This window comes from Myotis lucifugus, unplaced genomic scaffold (genome assembly GCF_000147115.1).
Source record: "Myotis lucifugus unplaced genomic scaffold, Myoluc2.0 scaffold_151, whole genome shotgun sequence".
Taxonomy (NCBI): domain Eukaryota; kingdom Metazoa; phylum Chordata; class Mammalia; order Chiroptera; family Vespertilionidae; genus Myotis; species Myotis lucifugus.
The window spans coordinates 1,922,375-1,940,821 of NW_005871199.1; the positions used below are offsets into that span (position 1 = coordinate 1,922,375).

At 44.6% G+C, this 18,447-nt stretch overlaps 2 protein-coding genes across 3 annotated transcripts; one reads left to right on the forward strand and one right to left on the reverse strand.

The window, feature by feature from the left end:
• The first annotated feature begins 5,830 nt into the window (after positions 1 to 5,830).
• On the forward strand, positions 5,831 to 8,977 carry TNFAIP8L2 (TNF alpha induced protein 8 like 2). Its single transcript, XM_006095247.3, has 2 exons — positions 5,831 to 6,028; positions 7,941 to 8,977. Exon 2 carries the CDS (start codon positions 7,946 to 7,948, stop codon positions 8,498 to 8,500), a length of 555 nt encoding a protein of 184 aa, XP_006095309.1. The 5' UTR covers positions 5,831 to 6,028; positions 7,941 to 7,945; the 3' UTR covers positions 8,501 to 8,977.
• LYSMD1 (LysM domain containing 1) lies at positions 6,035 to 18,179 on the reverse strand. 2 transcript variants are annotated; one of them, XR_002830832.1, is made up of 4 exons: positions 17,985 to 18,179; positions 10,532 to 10,896; positions 9,921 to 10,126; positions 6,035 to 6,687 (listed from the first exon to the last, which is right to left on the reverse strand). XR_002830832.1 is itself a non-coding variant. In XM_014461311.2 (3 exons), exons 1-3 carry the CDS (start codon positions 18,162 to 18,164, stop codon positions 9,988 to 9,990), a joined length of 684 nt encoding a protein of 227 aa, XP_014316797.1. In that variant the 5' UTR covers positions 18,165 to 18,179; the 3' UTR covers positions 8,976 to 9,987. The 2 variants fall into 2 exon arrangements, 1 of the variants encoding a protein (XP_014316797.1); XM_014461311.2 differs by lacking the exon at positions 6,035 to 6,687 and having other exon boundaries at positions 8,976 to 10,126.
• Positions 18,180 to 18,447: the final 268 nt, after the last annotated feature.

Sequence of the window (18,447 nt, forward strand, 5' to 3'; positions counted from 1 at the left end):
GGCATGTACCTTGGTTGTGGGCACATCCCCAGTGGGGGGGGTGTGCAGGAGGCAGCTGATCGATGTTTCTAACTCTCTATCCTATTCGTCTCCCTTCTTCTCTGTAAAAAATCAATAAAATATATTTTTGGGAAAAAAAATATAGAGGTTGAAATCTCCCCAGATCCCAACACAGGGCTTAAGTACTCAAATATGTGCTCATTGAATAGATTAATGAATGGGGATCAAGGTGTAACTCATTTAAAGTTTTACAGCCCAACTAAAATTTCAATTCAATCCAATACGTATGAAGTACTTATTTCAGGTACAATTCATCTTGGGATGTGGTCCTGGTCTTTAAGAAAATGACCATCTATTTCAGTGGTTCTCAACCTTCTGGCCCTTTAAATATAGTTCCTCATGTTGTGACCCAACCATAAAATTATTTTCGTTGCTACTTCATAACTGTAATGTTGCTACTGTTATGAATCGTAATGTAAATATCTGATATGCAGGATGGTCTTAGGCGACCCCCGTGAAAGGGTCGTTCGACCACCAAAGAGGTCGCGACCCACAGGTTGAGAACCGCTGATCTATTTGTATTAAAACAAGACTTACCACCCTGGTCAGTGGTGCTCAGTGGTTAAAGTGTCATTCTCAGGTTTGATTCCAGGTCAAGGGGATGTACCTGGGTTTCAGGTTCGATCCCCAGCCCTGGTCAGGGCATGTGCAGCAGGCAACCAATCAATGTCTCTCTCTCACATGGATGTTCCTCTCTTTTCTCTCTCTCTCTCCCCCTTTCTCCCTTCCATTCTCTCTCCAAAAAGGGATGGGAAAAAAATATCCTCCAGTGAGGATTAACAAAAAACAAACAAACAAACAAACAACAAACAACACAAACAAAACTTACAGTTAGCCCGGCTGGCATGGCTCAGTGGTTGAGCGTCAACCTATGAACCAGAAAGTCACGGTTTGATTCCCAGTCAGGGCACCCCGGGTTACGGGTTATGGGCTCAATCCCTGGTGTGGGGTGAGCAGGAGGGAGCCAATCAATGATTCTCTCTCATTACTGATATTTCTAACTCTCTCTCCCTCTTCTTTCCTCTCTGAAATCAATAACAATATATTTTTTAAAAAGACTTACATGTACTAAATGATTAAAAAGCAATACCAAGTCTTAAAAAAACACCAAAAGTTAGACTGAACATAATTCCTAAATGAAAGAAAAGATAATCCCTGACCAGTTTGGCTCAGTGGATAGAGCGTTGGCCTGTGGACTGAAGGGTCCCAGGTTCGATTCCGGTCAAGGGCATGTACCTTGGTTGCAGGCACATCCCCAGTGAGGGGTGTGCAGGAGGCAGCCAATCGATGTTTCTCTCTCATCGATGTTTCTAACTCTCTATCCCTCTCCCTTCCTCTCTGTGAAAAATCAATAAAATATTATTTAAAAAAAAAAGATAATAAATTTTTGTGTGTGATGACTATAGAGAAAGATGGTGGATACATCTTGGGAAAACCTTGGTGGGAGTTGGCTTAGTGCGAAAGAAAATAAAAAATGTCCCAAAGAGGAACATAACTTAAGCAAAAGCTTTTATTTGGTGAGCATGGAGCCTGAAGCATGGGTAGCAAAAAGGCCTGTCTGACCGATATGTAAGATACTACTTAGAAGTAGAGGAAAAGGGAAGAGAGAGACAAATTATGGAAGGCTTGGTATGCCGAGGTGAGTAGGTTAAAATAATTTGATAGGAACAAGATGTCATTTTAAGTTCTTGAATAAGGGTGTTTGTTACTTGTCAAAATGCTTTATTGTAGCAAGAAGACAAGGAGACCTTCTAGCAAGAAGATAGGAAAGTTCAAGGATGAGGGGAGAGAGACGGTCAGACAAAGATGTTGCCATTGGGATGAAATGGATGAATCTGAGAGTTATTTCAAAGGAGAGTTACTAGTATTTCAAAGTCCAAATGACGCTGTCCCAGCACCCTGGAACTTCTGGAGAAAATCACACAGTCCCACAGATTGACACCTTTAAGCAATTCAGACTCTCCAAGCTTGGAAAATCACTGCCTCCCAGGCCCCACAACTAGTTATTTCAAACAACTGCCTTTTTAAAAAACATATATTCTTATTGATTTCAGAGAGGAAGGGAGAGGGAGCGAGAGATAGAAACATCAATGATGAAAGAATCATTCATCAGCTGCTTCCTGCACACCCCTCACTGGGGATGGAGCCCACAACCCGGGCATCTGCCCTTGACTGGAATCGAACCTGGGATCCTTCTGTCTGCAGGCCGACACTCTATCCACTGAGCCAAACCCACTAGGGCTGGAGTAAATTCTAAGAGGCTTCTTAATGTACTTAATACTGTTTGCTCCTCCTCCACATGGCCCAAATGCTACAATTTTCAATTGTCTGCCTTGTTTTCTTAGTCTTCCCTTGCTATGTTAATGTTCATTGTTATCAGTGTTGCTTTTTTTTTTTTTTTTAAATATATTTTATTGATTTTTTACAGAGAAGAAGGGAGAGGGATAGAGAGTTAGAAACATTGATGAGAGAGAAAATAAAGACTTCCGCATGAGTGAGGTAAATGAACATTATTTCACGTGACTATTGTTATGTCTGGTCTTGGGTGTGTGTGTGTGTGTGTGTGTGTGTGTGTGTGTGTGTGTGGTTTGGTTTTTGTTGTTGTTGTTATTGTTAATCCTCACTTGAAGATATTTTTCCATTGATTCTTAGTGAGAGTGGAAGGGAGGGGAAGGGACACAGAGAGAGAAACATTCATATGAGAAAGACACATCAATTTGCTGCCTCCTGCATGCCTTGCACTGGGGATCAAGCCCACAACCCAGGCATGTGCCCTGACCAGGAATTGAACCAGGGATCTCCTGGTTCATGGGTCAATGCTCAACCACTGAGCCACACCAGCTGGGCAGATCATACATTTCTTTTAATTAAAAAGGACTTTTAGCCCTCACTGGTTTGGCTCAGTGCAAAGAGTGTCGGCCTGCAGACCGAAGGGTCCCAGGTTCGATTCCAGTCAAGGGCACATGCCTGGGTTGTGGGCTCAGTCCAATGTGCAGAAGGCAGACAATCAATGATTCCCTCTCATCATTGATGTTTCTATCTCTCTCTCTTCCTCTCTGAAATCAACAAAAGTATATTTTTAAAAAAATAAAATAAAAAGGACTTTTACTATTCCTATGATTTGAGTAGTGCCATCTACTCTTGTCCCCAGAGTGTGGTGTGGTCAGTGAATTGATAGAGCAATCAGAGTAGAATGCTACCACATTCATTATGAGGTTGAAGTTATTACCTCATAACCTTGTAAAGCAATTATCGGAAAAAGCATAGGCTTGAGAGTCATACAAAGTCCTCAGTCTGCCATTTATTAGCCCTCTAATTTGGAGACAGGTTATTTAACCTCTTTAAGCCTCAGTCTTTTTCATTAGCAAGAAGGATATCTTGACATTTAACTCATATAGGTATCGGAGGATTAAATGAGATATTTATATAACATCTAGCAAAGTTCAACCAATAAACGCTAGTTCCCGTTCTCTCCTCTCACTTCCCTCCTCTGAACTCTTAGTCCATTCTCTTCCATCTGCCCCCACACCTTGCTCCACATGCATTCCCTCTCCTTTGCATTTTTCTAAGCCTCCCTCTCTACTGCTCCCTCCTCTCCACCTATAAAGGTCCTCAACTCTCAGCTAAAAATAGTTCCTCTCTCAGTCCAGCTTCCATCCCCTTAAGCTACCTTTCCATTTCTCTTCATCCCTTTACCACCACACTCCTTAAAGGAGTTAACACTCCCCACCCACATTGTATCAAGGGCCCTCAGCTCTGGACTCTGGGCTCAGAGAGGCGGGAGTAAAAAAGAAGTCAAGACCCCAGCCACTGTCTCCAAGGAGGAAGACCAATGTTTTGGGAGTCAGTATGCTGACTGTCTCGACTTCTGAATTCAATTTACCCTTTAACTTTTCACAACCAGCTAACTTTCCAATCCTTCCCCTTCTGCATGCACCCCTTTCTGGGAAAATCACCAAATCCCAAGGTCTCTCATTAGTACTCATCCTGTGCTTAAGTTAAGCAAGCTATACCATTGAACTTCTTTCCAGCATACCCCTTTCTCAGCTAAAAGTTTATTGAAGCCTCTCACCCAATCCCACTGAGTTACTGATTTCACTTTCCTGATTGAAAACCTGTAATGCCTCTCTACTGCCTATGGGAAAAGTCTGAAGTCTTGAGCAAGTGCTTTAAGACCTTCCATAATCTGGTCTTTTTCCTTCTTTACTTCTCTCTCAGAACCTATGCTCCAGACATACAGAATCACCGCTTCCTGAGTATGCCTCATCTTATCTTTACTGTATTTGCTGTATGACTTATACTTATCCCCGTCATCTGGGAAGCACTTCTTCCTCATATCTGCCTATTAGATAGTACCCATCCTTCTAAGTCTGCTTCTTTCGCCCTATAAAAAATACCCTAAATTTCTCTCTACTCTCATAATTTCTTATTGATTTGAGAGAAAGGAAGAGAGAGAGATTTCTTGTTCCACTTATTTATGCATTCATTAATTGCTTCTTGTATGTGATCGAACCTGCAACCTTGGCATATTGGGACAACGCTCTAACCAACTGAGCTACATGGCTAGGGCTGTATTATTATTATTATTATTATTATTATTATTATTATTTTACAGAGAGGAAGGGAGAGGGATAGAGAGTTAGAAACATCGATAAGAGAAAAACATCCATCAGCTGCCTCCTGCACACTCCCCACTGGGGATGTGCCCGCAACCAAGGTACATGCCCGTGATTGGAATCAAACCTGGGACCCTTCAGTCCACAGGCCAACGCTCTGTCCACTGAGCCAAACCGGTTAGGGTGGGCTGCATGGTTTTTGATGGTAAATAGTTTTGCCTCATTTAGGAACTCTGACTTTCCTTCATTTAAAAAAAATTTTTTTTTATTGATTTTAGAGAGGGAGAGAGAGAGAGATAGAAACATCAATGATGGGAAAGAATCATTGATTGGGTGCCTCCTGCATGCCCCACACTGGGGATCAAGCCTGCAACCCAGGCCTATGCCCTGACCTGGAATCAAACCGTGACCTCCTGCTTCATGGGTCAATGCTCAACCACTGAGCAATGCTGGCAGGGCCCTTCATTTTTAAAATTTCTTTAGCAGCTACAAAGTACATGGTAGGCTTGTTTCTTCCAGTGGTTCAATCCTGTGCTGACACCTGCTGGTCAGATCTGGTTTGGCAGCCCTGGCCCTAGCACCTCCCTCTCTCAAGTATTAAGGGAGGGACAGTCCGTGCCGCCCTAACTCAGCCAGGCGCTGGAAGCATATGCTAATGATAATACTGCTCCAGGAGCACACTCAAGTCTGCTGGTCGCTGTCTTGCCTCTGGAATCTCCAGCTTAAGTTCAGCTCAATCTTCAGAACATTCTCCATTGACTGCACACCCCAGCCATTTGTACTTGACAAGATTTCAAGGAATTGAGCAGCAAGCAAAGAAACAAGCAGACCATTTGAGAACAGGGTTTATGTAATCCCTCCTTATCACCTCACAGAATCAAGACTAGCCAGTTTGGCTCAGTGGATGGAGCGTCGGCTTGCAGACTGAAGGGTCCCAGATTTGATTCTGGTCAAGAGCACATGCTCGAGTTGTGGGTTTGATCCTCAGTGTGGGGTGTGCAGAAGGTAGCCAATCAATGATTCTCTCTCATCATTGATATTTCCATCTCTCTCTCCCTCTCCCTCTCCCTTATTCTCTGAAGTCAATGAAAATATATTAGAAAAAAAACAAATAAGAATCAAGACTATTTCCTACAGAGTGCTATTCCTTTTGACCTATGTCATACTTCTAGGAGGCTCTTGGGCCATAAACTTTCTTGGTGACTGTATGAAGAACCGGAGGTTGAGCTGAGAGTAGGTAGGCGGGGCTTGAGGGGTGGGGCCAGGCCAAAGGGCCTCTCACTTTGGAGCTTCTTCATTCAGTCAGCTCTTCCGGAACATCCAAGGCAAGACTGGCACCCAGTGCACAGCAGGTGAGGGACTGGCAATGACTGGCAAGGGACTGGTAGGCTTTAGGGGTGAAGGTGACAGAGAGTCCTGGCTCTGTCAGCCTGATCTTTCCAGATTGTGAGACTAACCCGATAGCATTCTTGGGTCTCCAGTGGAGGGGTCCAGCTCAGTTTTCCCTGGGGCAAGACAGACATGGTTTGGGATGGGTTGGGGCAGGGCTGAGGCCTGGGGGTGGAGGTGTGTGTGTCTGACAGAGTACTGAGGGGTGCAAGGCAATCTTGGGAGCCATGGAGGTAAATGTAAGGTCCAGAGGAAGAGCCTGGCCGGAGGATCATAGGGCAGGTCCCAGGCAAGAGAAAGTGAGACAGAAACAGGGAGAGAGGGAGAGGACAGTGGACCAAACGTGAGATGGCAACGGGGGCAACTGAGGGCTGGGTAACAGGAAGGCCAAGGAGGAAGGAAGGCCCAAATGGAGCAATCTCCTCTCCCGGCTGTGGAACATGGTTCAGAAAGCCCCCAACAAAGGCAGGGACAAAGCGAGGTTCCAGGTTCCCTTTGGACTGGCTCGGCTGGGGGAGAACCCCCCCACCCCCCAGGTACCCATCTTGCCTGACTCTTCAGACTCCCATATTGGTTTGGGGGAGAGGGTGAGGCTGCTCCTCACTGCGGTCACGGCCACATCCTGCAGAACAGGGGAGGGGGAAGTAAGAAGCAAAACAACCAGAACAACCCCAGGCAAAGACCACGGGGCGAGCGCCCTGGACATTTGCAGCTGATGGGTCACCAGGAGGGTCCCAGTTCAGGTCCAGCAGAAGACTAGACCTCTAGTACTGCCTGCCCCCACTGGGGTGCTTGCTTCTCATGCTTCCTCCGTGTGCTTCAACAGCCTGGACAGCCTTCCAGGGAAGGAAGTTTCTTTGGATTATTTGGTTTCAGGCCCCTTTTTATCATTTGCTAATGACTTTGGCCAAGTTGCTTAATTTCACTTGGCTTCAGTTTTCTCATTGTAAAATCGGGATGTCTATCTTACAAAGGGTTGGGAAGACTGAGATAATTCACATAAAGCACTTGGCACATAGTAGGGTCTCAATAAATGTTAGTTATTATTTTTATCAAGACTCCTGGGGCCCCATATTTTTCACTTATTTAAAGGCAGCATATCACGCTGGTTGACATGGGCTTTTGGAGTCAGAAAAACAGTAGTGTTTGATCTTGGGTAAATGATTTAATGAAGCCTCCGTTTGCTCAGCTATAAAACAAGGATAGAAATACCTACACCTCACAGATATATGGCACATGGTCAGTGTCCAAAATGGTAGCTGGGAGAATTCTTTGCCAGGTAAGCCTTATCTTCTCCACTGTAGCAGACATAGCCTGCTTCGCCTTAAAACTTAACTTGAGGTGGGCTAGCCTCCTGTGTGTGTGTGTGTGTGTGTGTGTCCTCATTCCTCCAGCCAAAGCTATTCTGCTCCTCTAGGCTGCCTTAGAGATCAAGATTTCTTACAGCCCTGGCTGGTTTGGCTCAATAGATAGAGTATTAGCCTGCGGACTGAAGGGTCCTGGGTTTGATTCCAGTCAAGGGCACATGCGCGGGCTACGGACTCGATCCCTAGTCTGGGGTGTGCAGGGAGTAGCCTATCAATGATCCTTTCTCCTCACTGATGTTTCTATCTCTCCCCCTCTCCCTTCCTCTCTGAAAGCAATAGAAATATATTTAAAAACAAAAGAAGATTTCTTACAGCAGTAAAGGGAAAAAATAGGAACAAGGCATCGGGGACTGAGGGGCCCAGGGGGAAAATATGACAAGCAAAGATGCTGATGAGATAGAAACCAAATAAGAGACAGAAAGGGGAAAAGCTATTTCTCTCTTTCTAAGGAAGCCTGTGGCCTTTCTTCTGACTGACCGCATACCCCCGCCCCCACCTCCTCCTCCAGGAGCCATGGAGTCCTTCAGCTCAAAGAGTCTGGCACTGCAAGCGGAGAAGAAGCTACTGAGTAAGATGGCCGGTCGGTCTGTGGCTCATCTCTTCATCGACGAGACAAGCAGCGAGGTGCTAGATGAGCTCTACCGTGTGTCCAAAGAGTACACGCAAAGCCGGTCCCAGGCCCAGCGGGTCATCAAGGACCTCATCAAGGTGGCGGTCAAGGTGGCCGTGCTGCACCGCAGTGGCTGCTTTAGCCCCAGTGAGCTGGCCCTGGCTGCCAGCTTTCGCCAAAAACTGCGGCAGGGCGCCATGACGGCGCTCAGCTTTGGCGAGGTGGACTTCACTTTCGAGGCCGCGGTGCTGGCCAGCCTGCTGACCGAGTGCCGGGACATACTGCTGGCGCTGGTGCAGCACCACCTCACGCCCAAGTCACACGGCCGCATCCGCCACGTGTTCGACCACTTCTCTGACCCAGGCCTGCTCACGGCCCTCTACGGGCCTGACTTCACTCAGCACCTTGGCAAGATCTGTGATGGGCTCAGGAAGTTGCTGGATGAGGGAAAGCTCTGAACCCAGCGCATTCCACCGTGATCGTGACTAAACGGCTGGCTGAGAACGCAACAGACAATGAATGGGCTCTCTAACTCTGCTCATCTGCACTAACGCTTTTCAGTCCTCCGGCTCCAGTCTCCCCCAGGAATGCTTTTGACTCCAATCCCCCTAACCCAAATGGCTGGTGGGGAAGAAGCAATGAGGCCTCTCTCCCACACCAGCCCCTGGGCAAGAAACAAAGCTGCATGAAAAGAGGAAGTGAAATTTGGATCTCTTATTTCCTCCATAAGGGATGTTTGAAACAGGGAAGCCCCTTCCCCTGTGAACCCTCTGGGGACACTAAAGACAGAGGGGGGAAGGGGTCACTTTGAGACATCCTAGACCTGCGGTTCTAGGCAGAGCCAGGACAGACACCAGGGGCTCTGTCCCAGAGTACAGGAAGAGGGGCTAGGGCAGGGGAGAGTCTCACAGGGGAAATAAAACTACTAAAACATGCACAGGGCTCAGTGTTTAATCTCTCCAGTTTCTTATATCTGATGATCATCATGATGGTATTTAACACCACTTATCTTACCCTCGCCTTTGCACACAGGAGACTCAGGCGTATTTCAGTATCACTGGGGTTCCCTTGCCTACTTCTGCTTAAAAACTACCGCAGATCAGTGCTACAAACTGCAAATAAATATTCAGTGAGGAGCAAGGCATACAGCAACAGGCTCTGATGGGGAGGGAGTATAACAAATAGGAACTGTTTGTTACACTCCCACAACTGTTCTCTTCTTCGAACTCCAAGGCAATTCTTCTTCCATCCCTTAGCCACACAGGCTGAACAGAGGCGCAGGTTAGAAGGTGAACTGAATAGTTCCGGTACCTACATCACTGTTTTTTTTCCTCAGAGAGAGTTGTGAAAGAGTTGTAGTGAACTGGTTAGTCAAGACTAAACCCAAATTCTTTACTTGGAGGGTTAGATCACTGATTGCCCCACCCTCAATAACATGCTTGGCTAAAAAGGTGGGCAGCCAGCAGTTACTGGCTCACTGTTCCTGGGTTTCCCTCACACCATGGCTATAAAAATCCCATTTTTCAGCTAAGAGTGGGAAAGAACAAAATACAGCAAATAAATATTACTTCAATATAGCACCAAATAAATTAGGTAACATAGTTGGAGATGGGGAAGAAGTTAGGGCCTGAGGGAGTCACCTGCCTCTTGTTCTAAGGCCAAGGAATGGTGAACGGGATGGGAAAGGCAGCAGGGATGTAAAAAGAACCTTGAATCTAAAGGACAACTCTAGATTCAACCCCAGAACTGAGAAGGGGTCTATTCCCCACCCCCTACTCTTGCCAACAAAACTGCCTCAGGCCAAGGAGCTCTTGATGAGACATGAGGCTGGGCAGGAGGGAGGCAGGTGGGCTGGGAAGCCATGTTCTTGAGCCTCACCTCAGGCTCCTCTCCCCCTCAAGTTGCTCCTTCACCATCTTGCTTCTCTCAATCAGTTCTGGAGACATCAGAGTTTGAAGATTTCATCCTCCTGGTCTCGAAGTGTCTGGATTCGAGAGGTCCGGGTCAGTGGCACGGGACCTAGGACTGCTCGTTGCTGCATCCGAGGGGAGCTGCGGTGAAGACCTGACTCCTCCCCAGGTACCCTGCAAATGAGGAAAGGGGAGAAAGAGTGACAGGTCAAGGGGAGAGCCTGAGAATAGGCCAATGATGAGGTCCGTGGGAAGCTGCCTCCTTTCCTAATACATCCAAGCTGGTCTAGATGGAGTCTCAATGTCTTCCGGATAAATCCTAGTCCTACTGCTCCTTCATGGATCATCAGAGCAGTAAGAACAGTCAACTATTTTACTCCAGTGAGAACACAAAACCCTTCCCCACTGCCTCTACCCATTCCAGCAGCCACTGGCTCTGCTCACTGCCCTGGGGCCACTGGAGGAAAGGATTCCCCTTGCTTCTGCGGACACTGCTTACTTACTTGTCTATCTGGTAAGGTAAGCCTAGAAGAACAGAGAAGTCGGTGAAGGGGCTTAAAAGGAACCAGTAAGACTCACCCACTTTCCCCTTTTCTCAGCTTCTGGGCAGCAGCCTTCTTTGACAGGCTGATCTGTGAATCAAGCTTCTTAAGGAAATCAGAGGCAGAGAGGTCATGGATGGGAGTGGGGGGTTCCTGGCCAGGTGTGGGAAGGACTTTGCCATTGGCATGTCCTGAGCCTGTCTGCCGTGTCTTCTGCTCAGCTGAGTGTGGCCAAACTTCAGCCTTACTTGGCTGCATCTCTTCCTCTCCATCTTTCTCTTCCTCAGAATCCAAACCATTGAACAGGTCTCTGGGCTCTGTCAGGATGGGGATGTAGAGGGTTTTCTTCAGGAAGATGGAGTCATTAGTATAAAGGCGGTTTGCACGTTTAATCTGTTCCATCTTTAAAAAAATAGTCACCACAATTAATGACAGTAATAAAGATACATGTTATATTTGTATAGCATTTAATGCCTTTAACAGTGATTGTGTAGCCGTGGCAGGTGTGGCTCAGTTGGTTGGAAGGTCACAGGTTCAATCCCTGGTCGGGCCACATACAGTAGGCAGCCCATCGATGTTTCTCTCACACCAATGTTTCTCTTCTCATTTCTCCTCCTCTCCCTTCCTCTCTCTCTAACATCAATGAAAAACATATTCTTGGGAAAGGATTACATACATTTTTTAAAAAGGGATTGTACAGTCTTATCTCTTATCAAGAGACCCTATAACAATCAAACTAAAGTACAAGGGGCTGATCTTAGTCCTATTTTATTGATCAGTGGTTTTCATGTCTTTTGGTCATAGGATCCTTTTACATTTTTAAAAATTATTGAGGAAAGCCCTGCCTGAGTAGCTCTGTTGGTTGGAACATCGTCCTGTTCACCAAAACGTTGTGGGTTCAATTCCAGATCAGGGAACATACCTAGGTTGCGAGTTCAACCCCGGATTGGGGCGCGTACCGGATATAGTCCATTAGTGTTTCTCTCCCTCAATAAATATATCCTTGGGTGAGGATTTTAAAAAACTTATGAGGAAAAAAGCTTTTCTTTATGTGGATGATAGCTATCAATATTTAAGGTATTATAAATTAAAACCAAAAAAGTTTATGCCCTAGCTGGTTTGGCTCAGTGTATAGAGCATCAGCCTGGGGACTGAAGGGTCCCAGGTTCAATTCCAGTCAAGGACACGTACCTCGGTTGCAGGCTCCTGTCCCTGGTTGGGGGCATATGGGAGGCAACCAATTATGTGTCTCTCTCACATCAGTGTTTCTCTTTGTTCTCTCTTCCCTTCCACTCTCTAAAAAGAAAAACTGCAAAAGTTTAAGAACATGTATTTATTTAAAAATAATAGACCCATTACATGTTAACATAAATATTTTAAGAAAAATAACTATAGCCCTAACCGGTTTGGCTCAGTGGATAGAGCATCGGCCTGCGGACTTAAGGGTTGGGGGCATATGGGAGGCAACCAATTTATGTGTCTCTCTCACATCAGTGTTTCTCTTTGTCTATCTCTTTCATGGATGTTTCTCTCTCATCGATGTTTCTAACTCTCTATCCCTCTCCCTTCCTCTCTAAATAATAAACCCATTACATGTTAACATAAATATTTTAAGAAAAATAACTATATTTTCCAAAACAACAAAAATGTAGCAAGGAGAGGCACTGTTTTACATTTTTGCAAATCACCTTAATATCTGACTTAATAGAAGACAACAGGATTCTCGTATCTGTCTCTACATTCAATCTCTTTAAATATCACATGATGTAGCCTCTTTTTTTAAAATTCAGTTTTTAATTTAATTAAAACTGTATCTCAACAGTTTCAGCTAGTTGTATATACTGTTCCTAGCTGATTACAATAAGATGAAATTCCCCTGATTCACATGTGATGTAACCTCTTGAAAACAGTACGCTCATGAGAATGAGAATGAAAAAGGCAAATAAAATCTCATTATTACTATGAAAACAGTTTTGACCTTATAGATCCCTGAAGGGTTTCAGGGACCCCTAGGGGTCCCTGGATCTCACCTTGAGAACTTCTATTAAAGATGAAGGAACTGAGGCTCAGGGAGATTAAGTTACTTGCCTAAGATTATCTAACAAGTTAATGACAGAGCTAGGGCCCTTTTACTCCTTCTGGGAATATTCCACACTACAATATTAATTTCACTGACCAAATATTTACTTAGTACCTACTTATTTATCACTGAACATGGTGACTGGCATCACCATCTATCTACCTGCCTCCCAAGGTAGAAATATCAATGTCACTCTTAACTCATACTTTTCTTTCATCACCCATACCCACGTGGCCTCTCATATCTGGTTTAATCTTCAGTCTTCTGCCATCACTTTAGACAGTGGTTCTCAACATTCTGGCCCTTTAAATACAGTTCCTCATGTTGTGACCCAACCATAAAATTATTTTCGTTGCTACTTCATAACTGTAATGTTGCTACTGTTATGAATCATAATGTAAATATCTGATATGCAGGATGGTCTTAGGTGACCCCTGTGAAAGGGTCGTTCGACTGCCAAAGGGGTCGCGACCCACAGGTTGAGAACCACTGCTTTAGAACAAGCCTTAATACTTCTCATCTGAGTACTGAAAGTTTAATTGGTCTTTCTACTCATCCTTCACCTTGCTGACATCTATCTTTATTCTTCTGCTTCTTTTTAAGAGAGGGAGGAAGGGAAAGAGAGACAGAAATATCAATGTGATCAGGCTCGAAACCTAGGTATGTGCCCTGACTGGGAATCAAACCAGAGACCTTCTGGTGCACAGGACGGCACTCCAATCAACTGAGCCACATAAGCCAGGGCACATCTATCTTTCTCAAAAAATTAATCTGATCAACTCATTACCCTACTTATAAACTCCCTCTGGCTCCTCATTGGCTCAGTTAAAATACAAATTAGCATTCAAGGGCATCCTCAATCTAGCTCCCATAATGTCTAGCTTCATCTCTCTTCTTCTGCCACCTATATATTTGCCATCCTGAACTTCTCATTTTTCTTTGAATCCTATATAATAAAAAGCTAATATGCTAATTAGACTAGATGGCAGAACGACCTTCCGGAATGACCAGTGGGCGTGGCCGCAAGGCAGCTGGGGCTGCAAGGGCCCAGCCCCCTGCACAAATTTTGTGCACGAATTTTGTGCATTGGGCCTTTAGTATATCATGATCTTTTACACGTTTGTGTCTTTATCTGCCTGAAAGGCTTCTCCGCTATCCCCTTCTCTGCCTGAAAAATGTCTGCTTATCAACTCTGACTTCCTTTGCGTTACCTTCCTCAGGGCTCCCATACTGTAAGTATGGTTGTAAATGCCTGCCCTATTATATTGTTATTCACCTCTTTGCATATTTGCTCAAACTCTGTGAGTCCTTTAAAGGTAGGAATGGTGACTTGCAGTCTCTGTATCTCTAAGGTGCTCCTCAACATCACAAACTTGGCACACAGCAGAGGCTCATTAATGCTTTATGATTAAACTAGGTCATAAAATAGAGAAATCACAGATACAGTATGTCAGTATTTTATTATCAGAGGCCAGGCAGCCAGTTGTACTAAAAATTCATCCCATATTGGCATCAGTTTAGGAAATCATATTTTTTATGTCTGTCAAATATCTAAGCTGTTTCCACCCTGGGGGAAAACTATTATAAAAACTTGACTAAAAAATCTTATGCTATGATGTGTTTAAAAATAAAACCAGATTAATCTAAACAATAAAAAAAGTTAAAATTGGCTTGCAGTTCTGTGCTTTGACTTTGCCAAGTGTTTTGATGACATTAATTAAAAAAATATTTTTATTTATTTCAGAGAGGAAGGGAGAGGGAGAGATAGAAATATCAATGATGAGAGAGATTCATTTATCAGCTGCCTCCTGCATGCCCCCTACTGGGTATCAAGCCTGCAACCTGGGCATGATAATCAATAAATATATTTAAAAAAACAAACACAAAAGAATGGAATATGTCCTCTTATATGGTACTTCTAGGAAATAACAAAAGCCACAGAAAATTTACAGTAATATAATATCTTAGAGCTAGAAGGGACCTACGATACTAGCTAGGAAAAATAAAAATTAATAGCATCAGCCCAACTGGTGTGGCTCAGTGGTTGAGCATCGACCTATGACCCAGGAGATCAAGATTCGATTCCCGATCAGGGCACATGATGGCTTATGACTCCTCTGGGTCAGGTAACATATTCCATTATTTTTTTATTTTTTGAATATATATATAGTTTTATTGATTTCAGAGAGGAAGGGAGAGACTTAGAGAAATAGAAACATCAATAAGAGAGAATCAGGGTGGGGGGGAAAAAAAAGGACACTTATGTAATACCCTTTGTAATACTTTAAGCGAAAAAAAAAAAAAGAAAAAAAAAAAAAGAGAGAATCACTGATTGGCTGCCTCCTTCATGTCCCCCACTGGAGGGGATCAAGCTCTCATACCAGGCATGTGCCTTTGGCCGGAATTGAACCTGGGACCCTTTAGTCTGCAGGATGATGCTCTCTCTACTGAGCCAAACCAGCTAGGGCTCCATTATTTTTTATTTTGTTAAAAAAATATATATATATCTTTTTTATTGATTTCAGAGAGGAAGGGAGAGGGAGAAAGAGATAGAAACATCAATGAGGGGAAAGAATCATTGATAGGCTGCCTCCTGCACAACCCACACTGGGGATCGAGCCCACAACCCAGGCATGTGCCCTGAACTGTGACCTACTGGTTCATAGGTTGATGCTCAATCACTGAGCCATGAGCCAGTCTTAAAAAAGGATGTGACCGCCCAGCTGGCATGGCGCAGTGGTTGAGCATCAACCTATGAACCAGGAGGTCATGGTTCAATTCCCGGTCAGGGCACAAGCCCAGGTTTTGGGCTCGATTCCCCAGTGTGGGGTGTGCAGGTGGCAGTCGATAGAAGATTCCCTCTCATCATTGATGTTTCTATCTCTCTCTCTCCTTTCCTTTCTGAAATCAATACAAATATTTTTTTTTTTAAAAAAGGATGCAACCAAGGCCAAAGCCCAGAGGAGTCCTAAGCCATCAAGCCGGTCTTTTCAAGCTAGAAAGGCCATTAGAATCTAGTTAGTTTAACAGAGCAGTACAAAGTGAGGATTTTAGAGTGAGATGACCCCGGTCCTAATTCTAGCTCTACTAATTAGACTAGCTGTGTAATCTATGGCAAGTTATCTCCCTAAGCCTCAATTTCCTTGTCTTTAAATGGAAATAGTTACACCTATCTACCTCATAAAGTCTTATGAAGATCATACAAGATAACTCTTAAAGCTTGGCACATACTACATGTTTTTTACATGATACATAGGTAACAACTTAGTTGATTATCATTATTTAATACATCTTCCTCATTTCACAAATGGTGAGGAAACTGAGGACCCAGACAGAGGAAGTGACTTATGCAGTCACTCAGCTAGTAAGCAGAATGAGGCCAGAACCTAGACTTCTTCAGTAGACTAAGGGGCTTTTCTGTACTCAAAAAGGGACAGGCCTGTAAGAAAATCTCAATAAATAAATAATTGTTGATAACACTAGTAGCACAGTTCCCCTCTCTGCACAGCTTTTGAGTCTTTGATGGTAGAGCGGGGTTGCTCAGTACTTTCATATCGACTTCCTTTGTTTAGAGTTTAAACAAAGTCGTTGAACCCACGACTCTGATGTATCGAGATGATGCTCTAATCAACTGAGCTACCCAGCCAGGGCCTTCTTTCGGTTTTATATCTCTATCTGGCATAGTCCCCAACACATAAAGCTTAATAGATTGGTTTTTGTTTGTTTGTTTGATGTTTTTATTGATTTTAGAGAGAGAGGAAGGGAGAGGGAAAAAGAGAGACAAATACCGATGAGAGAGAAACATCAATTGGCTGCCTCCTGCACACCCCCTACCGGGCATAGAGCCCACAACCCGGGCATGTGCCCTGACCAGGAATCAAACCAGCCACCTCTTGGTACATGGGTCAATGCTCAACCACTGAGCCACACCAGCCAGGCAGATTGTTTTTTTAATAATGAAAGTATGGCTCAGATTTCCACATATGGAGACTGGGAGTTCAGGAAAGTGGACATTTCAAGTAAACATCATGGTCTAAAGCCAACTGATGTTTCTCTCTCATCGGTATTTCTCTCTCTTTTTCCCTCTCTAAAATCAATAAAAACATCAAACAAACAAACAAAAACCAATCTATTAAGCTTTATGTGTTGGGGACTATGCCAGATAGAGATATAAAACTGAAAGAAGGCCCTGGCTGGGTAGCTCAGTTGATTAGAGCATCATCTCGATACATCAAAGTCGTGGGTTCAACCCGTCAGGGCACATAAAAGAATCAACCGATGAATGCATAAATAAGTGGAACAACAAAATTGATGTTTCTATTTCTCTCTCTCTCTCTCTCTCTCCCTTCCTCTCTCTCTCTAAAACAAACAAACAAATAATATTTTGAGGGAAAATCATTCTTAAAGGAGAATATAGGCTATTGGAAAGAAAAAGATGTAAAAGGTATAAACAATTGGATTGCGTGGGTTTGTAAAGAGAAGCATAGAGGAAGGAGTTTGTAAGTCTTTCAAGGCCTTTCATGATGGCTCCCTTGAAATCTGCACTGATGTGCCACTCCCTTCCAGATAATTTTTTTTCTAATTTTCCATCCTTTGTTAATACCTCTACAAACTCACCACATTCTCACCTACTATCATTTCTCACTAGACTGTAAATTATATGAGGACAACAACCATACATTTTGTTTATGTTTGTACCTCCCAGAATGGCTACCAGAGTGCTTTAAACCTACCGAGCATAACAATGTTGACTAAATTCAACAGGATATGGAAAAAAATAAAACCCTCGTCCACTTTAGTGCAGTGTATTTTTACACCTAGCATATATTCCCTGTGCATGACCTGAAATGCTTGGTGTGGAGAGCACCTTGGAGAGAAGAAGGGAGAGCCTTGAGGAGGAAAAAAGAACAAGGAGAGATTGGCACTTTAGGAACTCAGAACTAAAACCCAGCTCTCCAGGATTTGCTGTAAATTTTTAATCACTCTCAATTAAACAGCTTCTATGTGGCCATCAGTGCAGACTTTTGTCAGCAGACAGACGTTTAAATTTCCACTCTAATGCTGATTTGTTATTTGACTTTAGTCAAATTGGTGCACCCATCTCAGCCTCAGTTTCTTCATCTGTAGAAAGGGGACAGGGATGTGAGGATCAACGGGCTAATGTACGTAAAGCCCCTAGCACAGTCGCTGCATAATAAAAGGCTCCTCTCCACTGAGGTAGTGGGACAGGATTTGTCCCAACCAGACGGTGCAAATGGGAAAACAAACAAAAACATGAAAGTGGATCGGACAGCACAGAACAGCACAATTAGGGAAGTTTCAGAGGAAATAGCCTAGAAGGGCCACTCCATCGCCCTGAGAAGTAAATCTCTTGCAACCGGTTGTCCAGTCCCAGTCCCGGAAGACTCACCGTCACCCCGTATCTGAGCGCCAGTCCGGCCAGCGTGTCTCCGGGCGCCAGCTGATGCTCCAGGCGTCTCTCCCGCACCGGGGAGCAGGCGGACTGCACCAGGCTTCCGTAAGAACGAGCCCGGCTCCCCTGAAGCAGCCCTGACCCCCCGAGGGGGTCCTGTCGAGAGGGAGACGCCATCTCCTCACCCTGCCGGCAGCTGGGGTTGCAACTGCGGGGCGCCCGGCTAAGTGACCGAGAGTGACAGGCCCGGGGACTGGGAGCGGGTGACCAGGAGATTCCTTTTCCTTTCTGTCTTCCCTGCCGAGTCTCCCGTCTCCCTGACTACGCACCCCCCTCCACTCTCGCTTATCCTCCCTCCCGGCGCCTTTCCCACGAATCTGTACTCTGAGTATTCAGTCCCCGAGTCTCTCTCCTGAGACACCCCTCCGACTTTTGACCCTCTACAACTCGCGACGCTGAC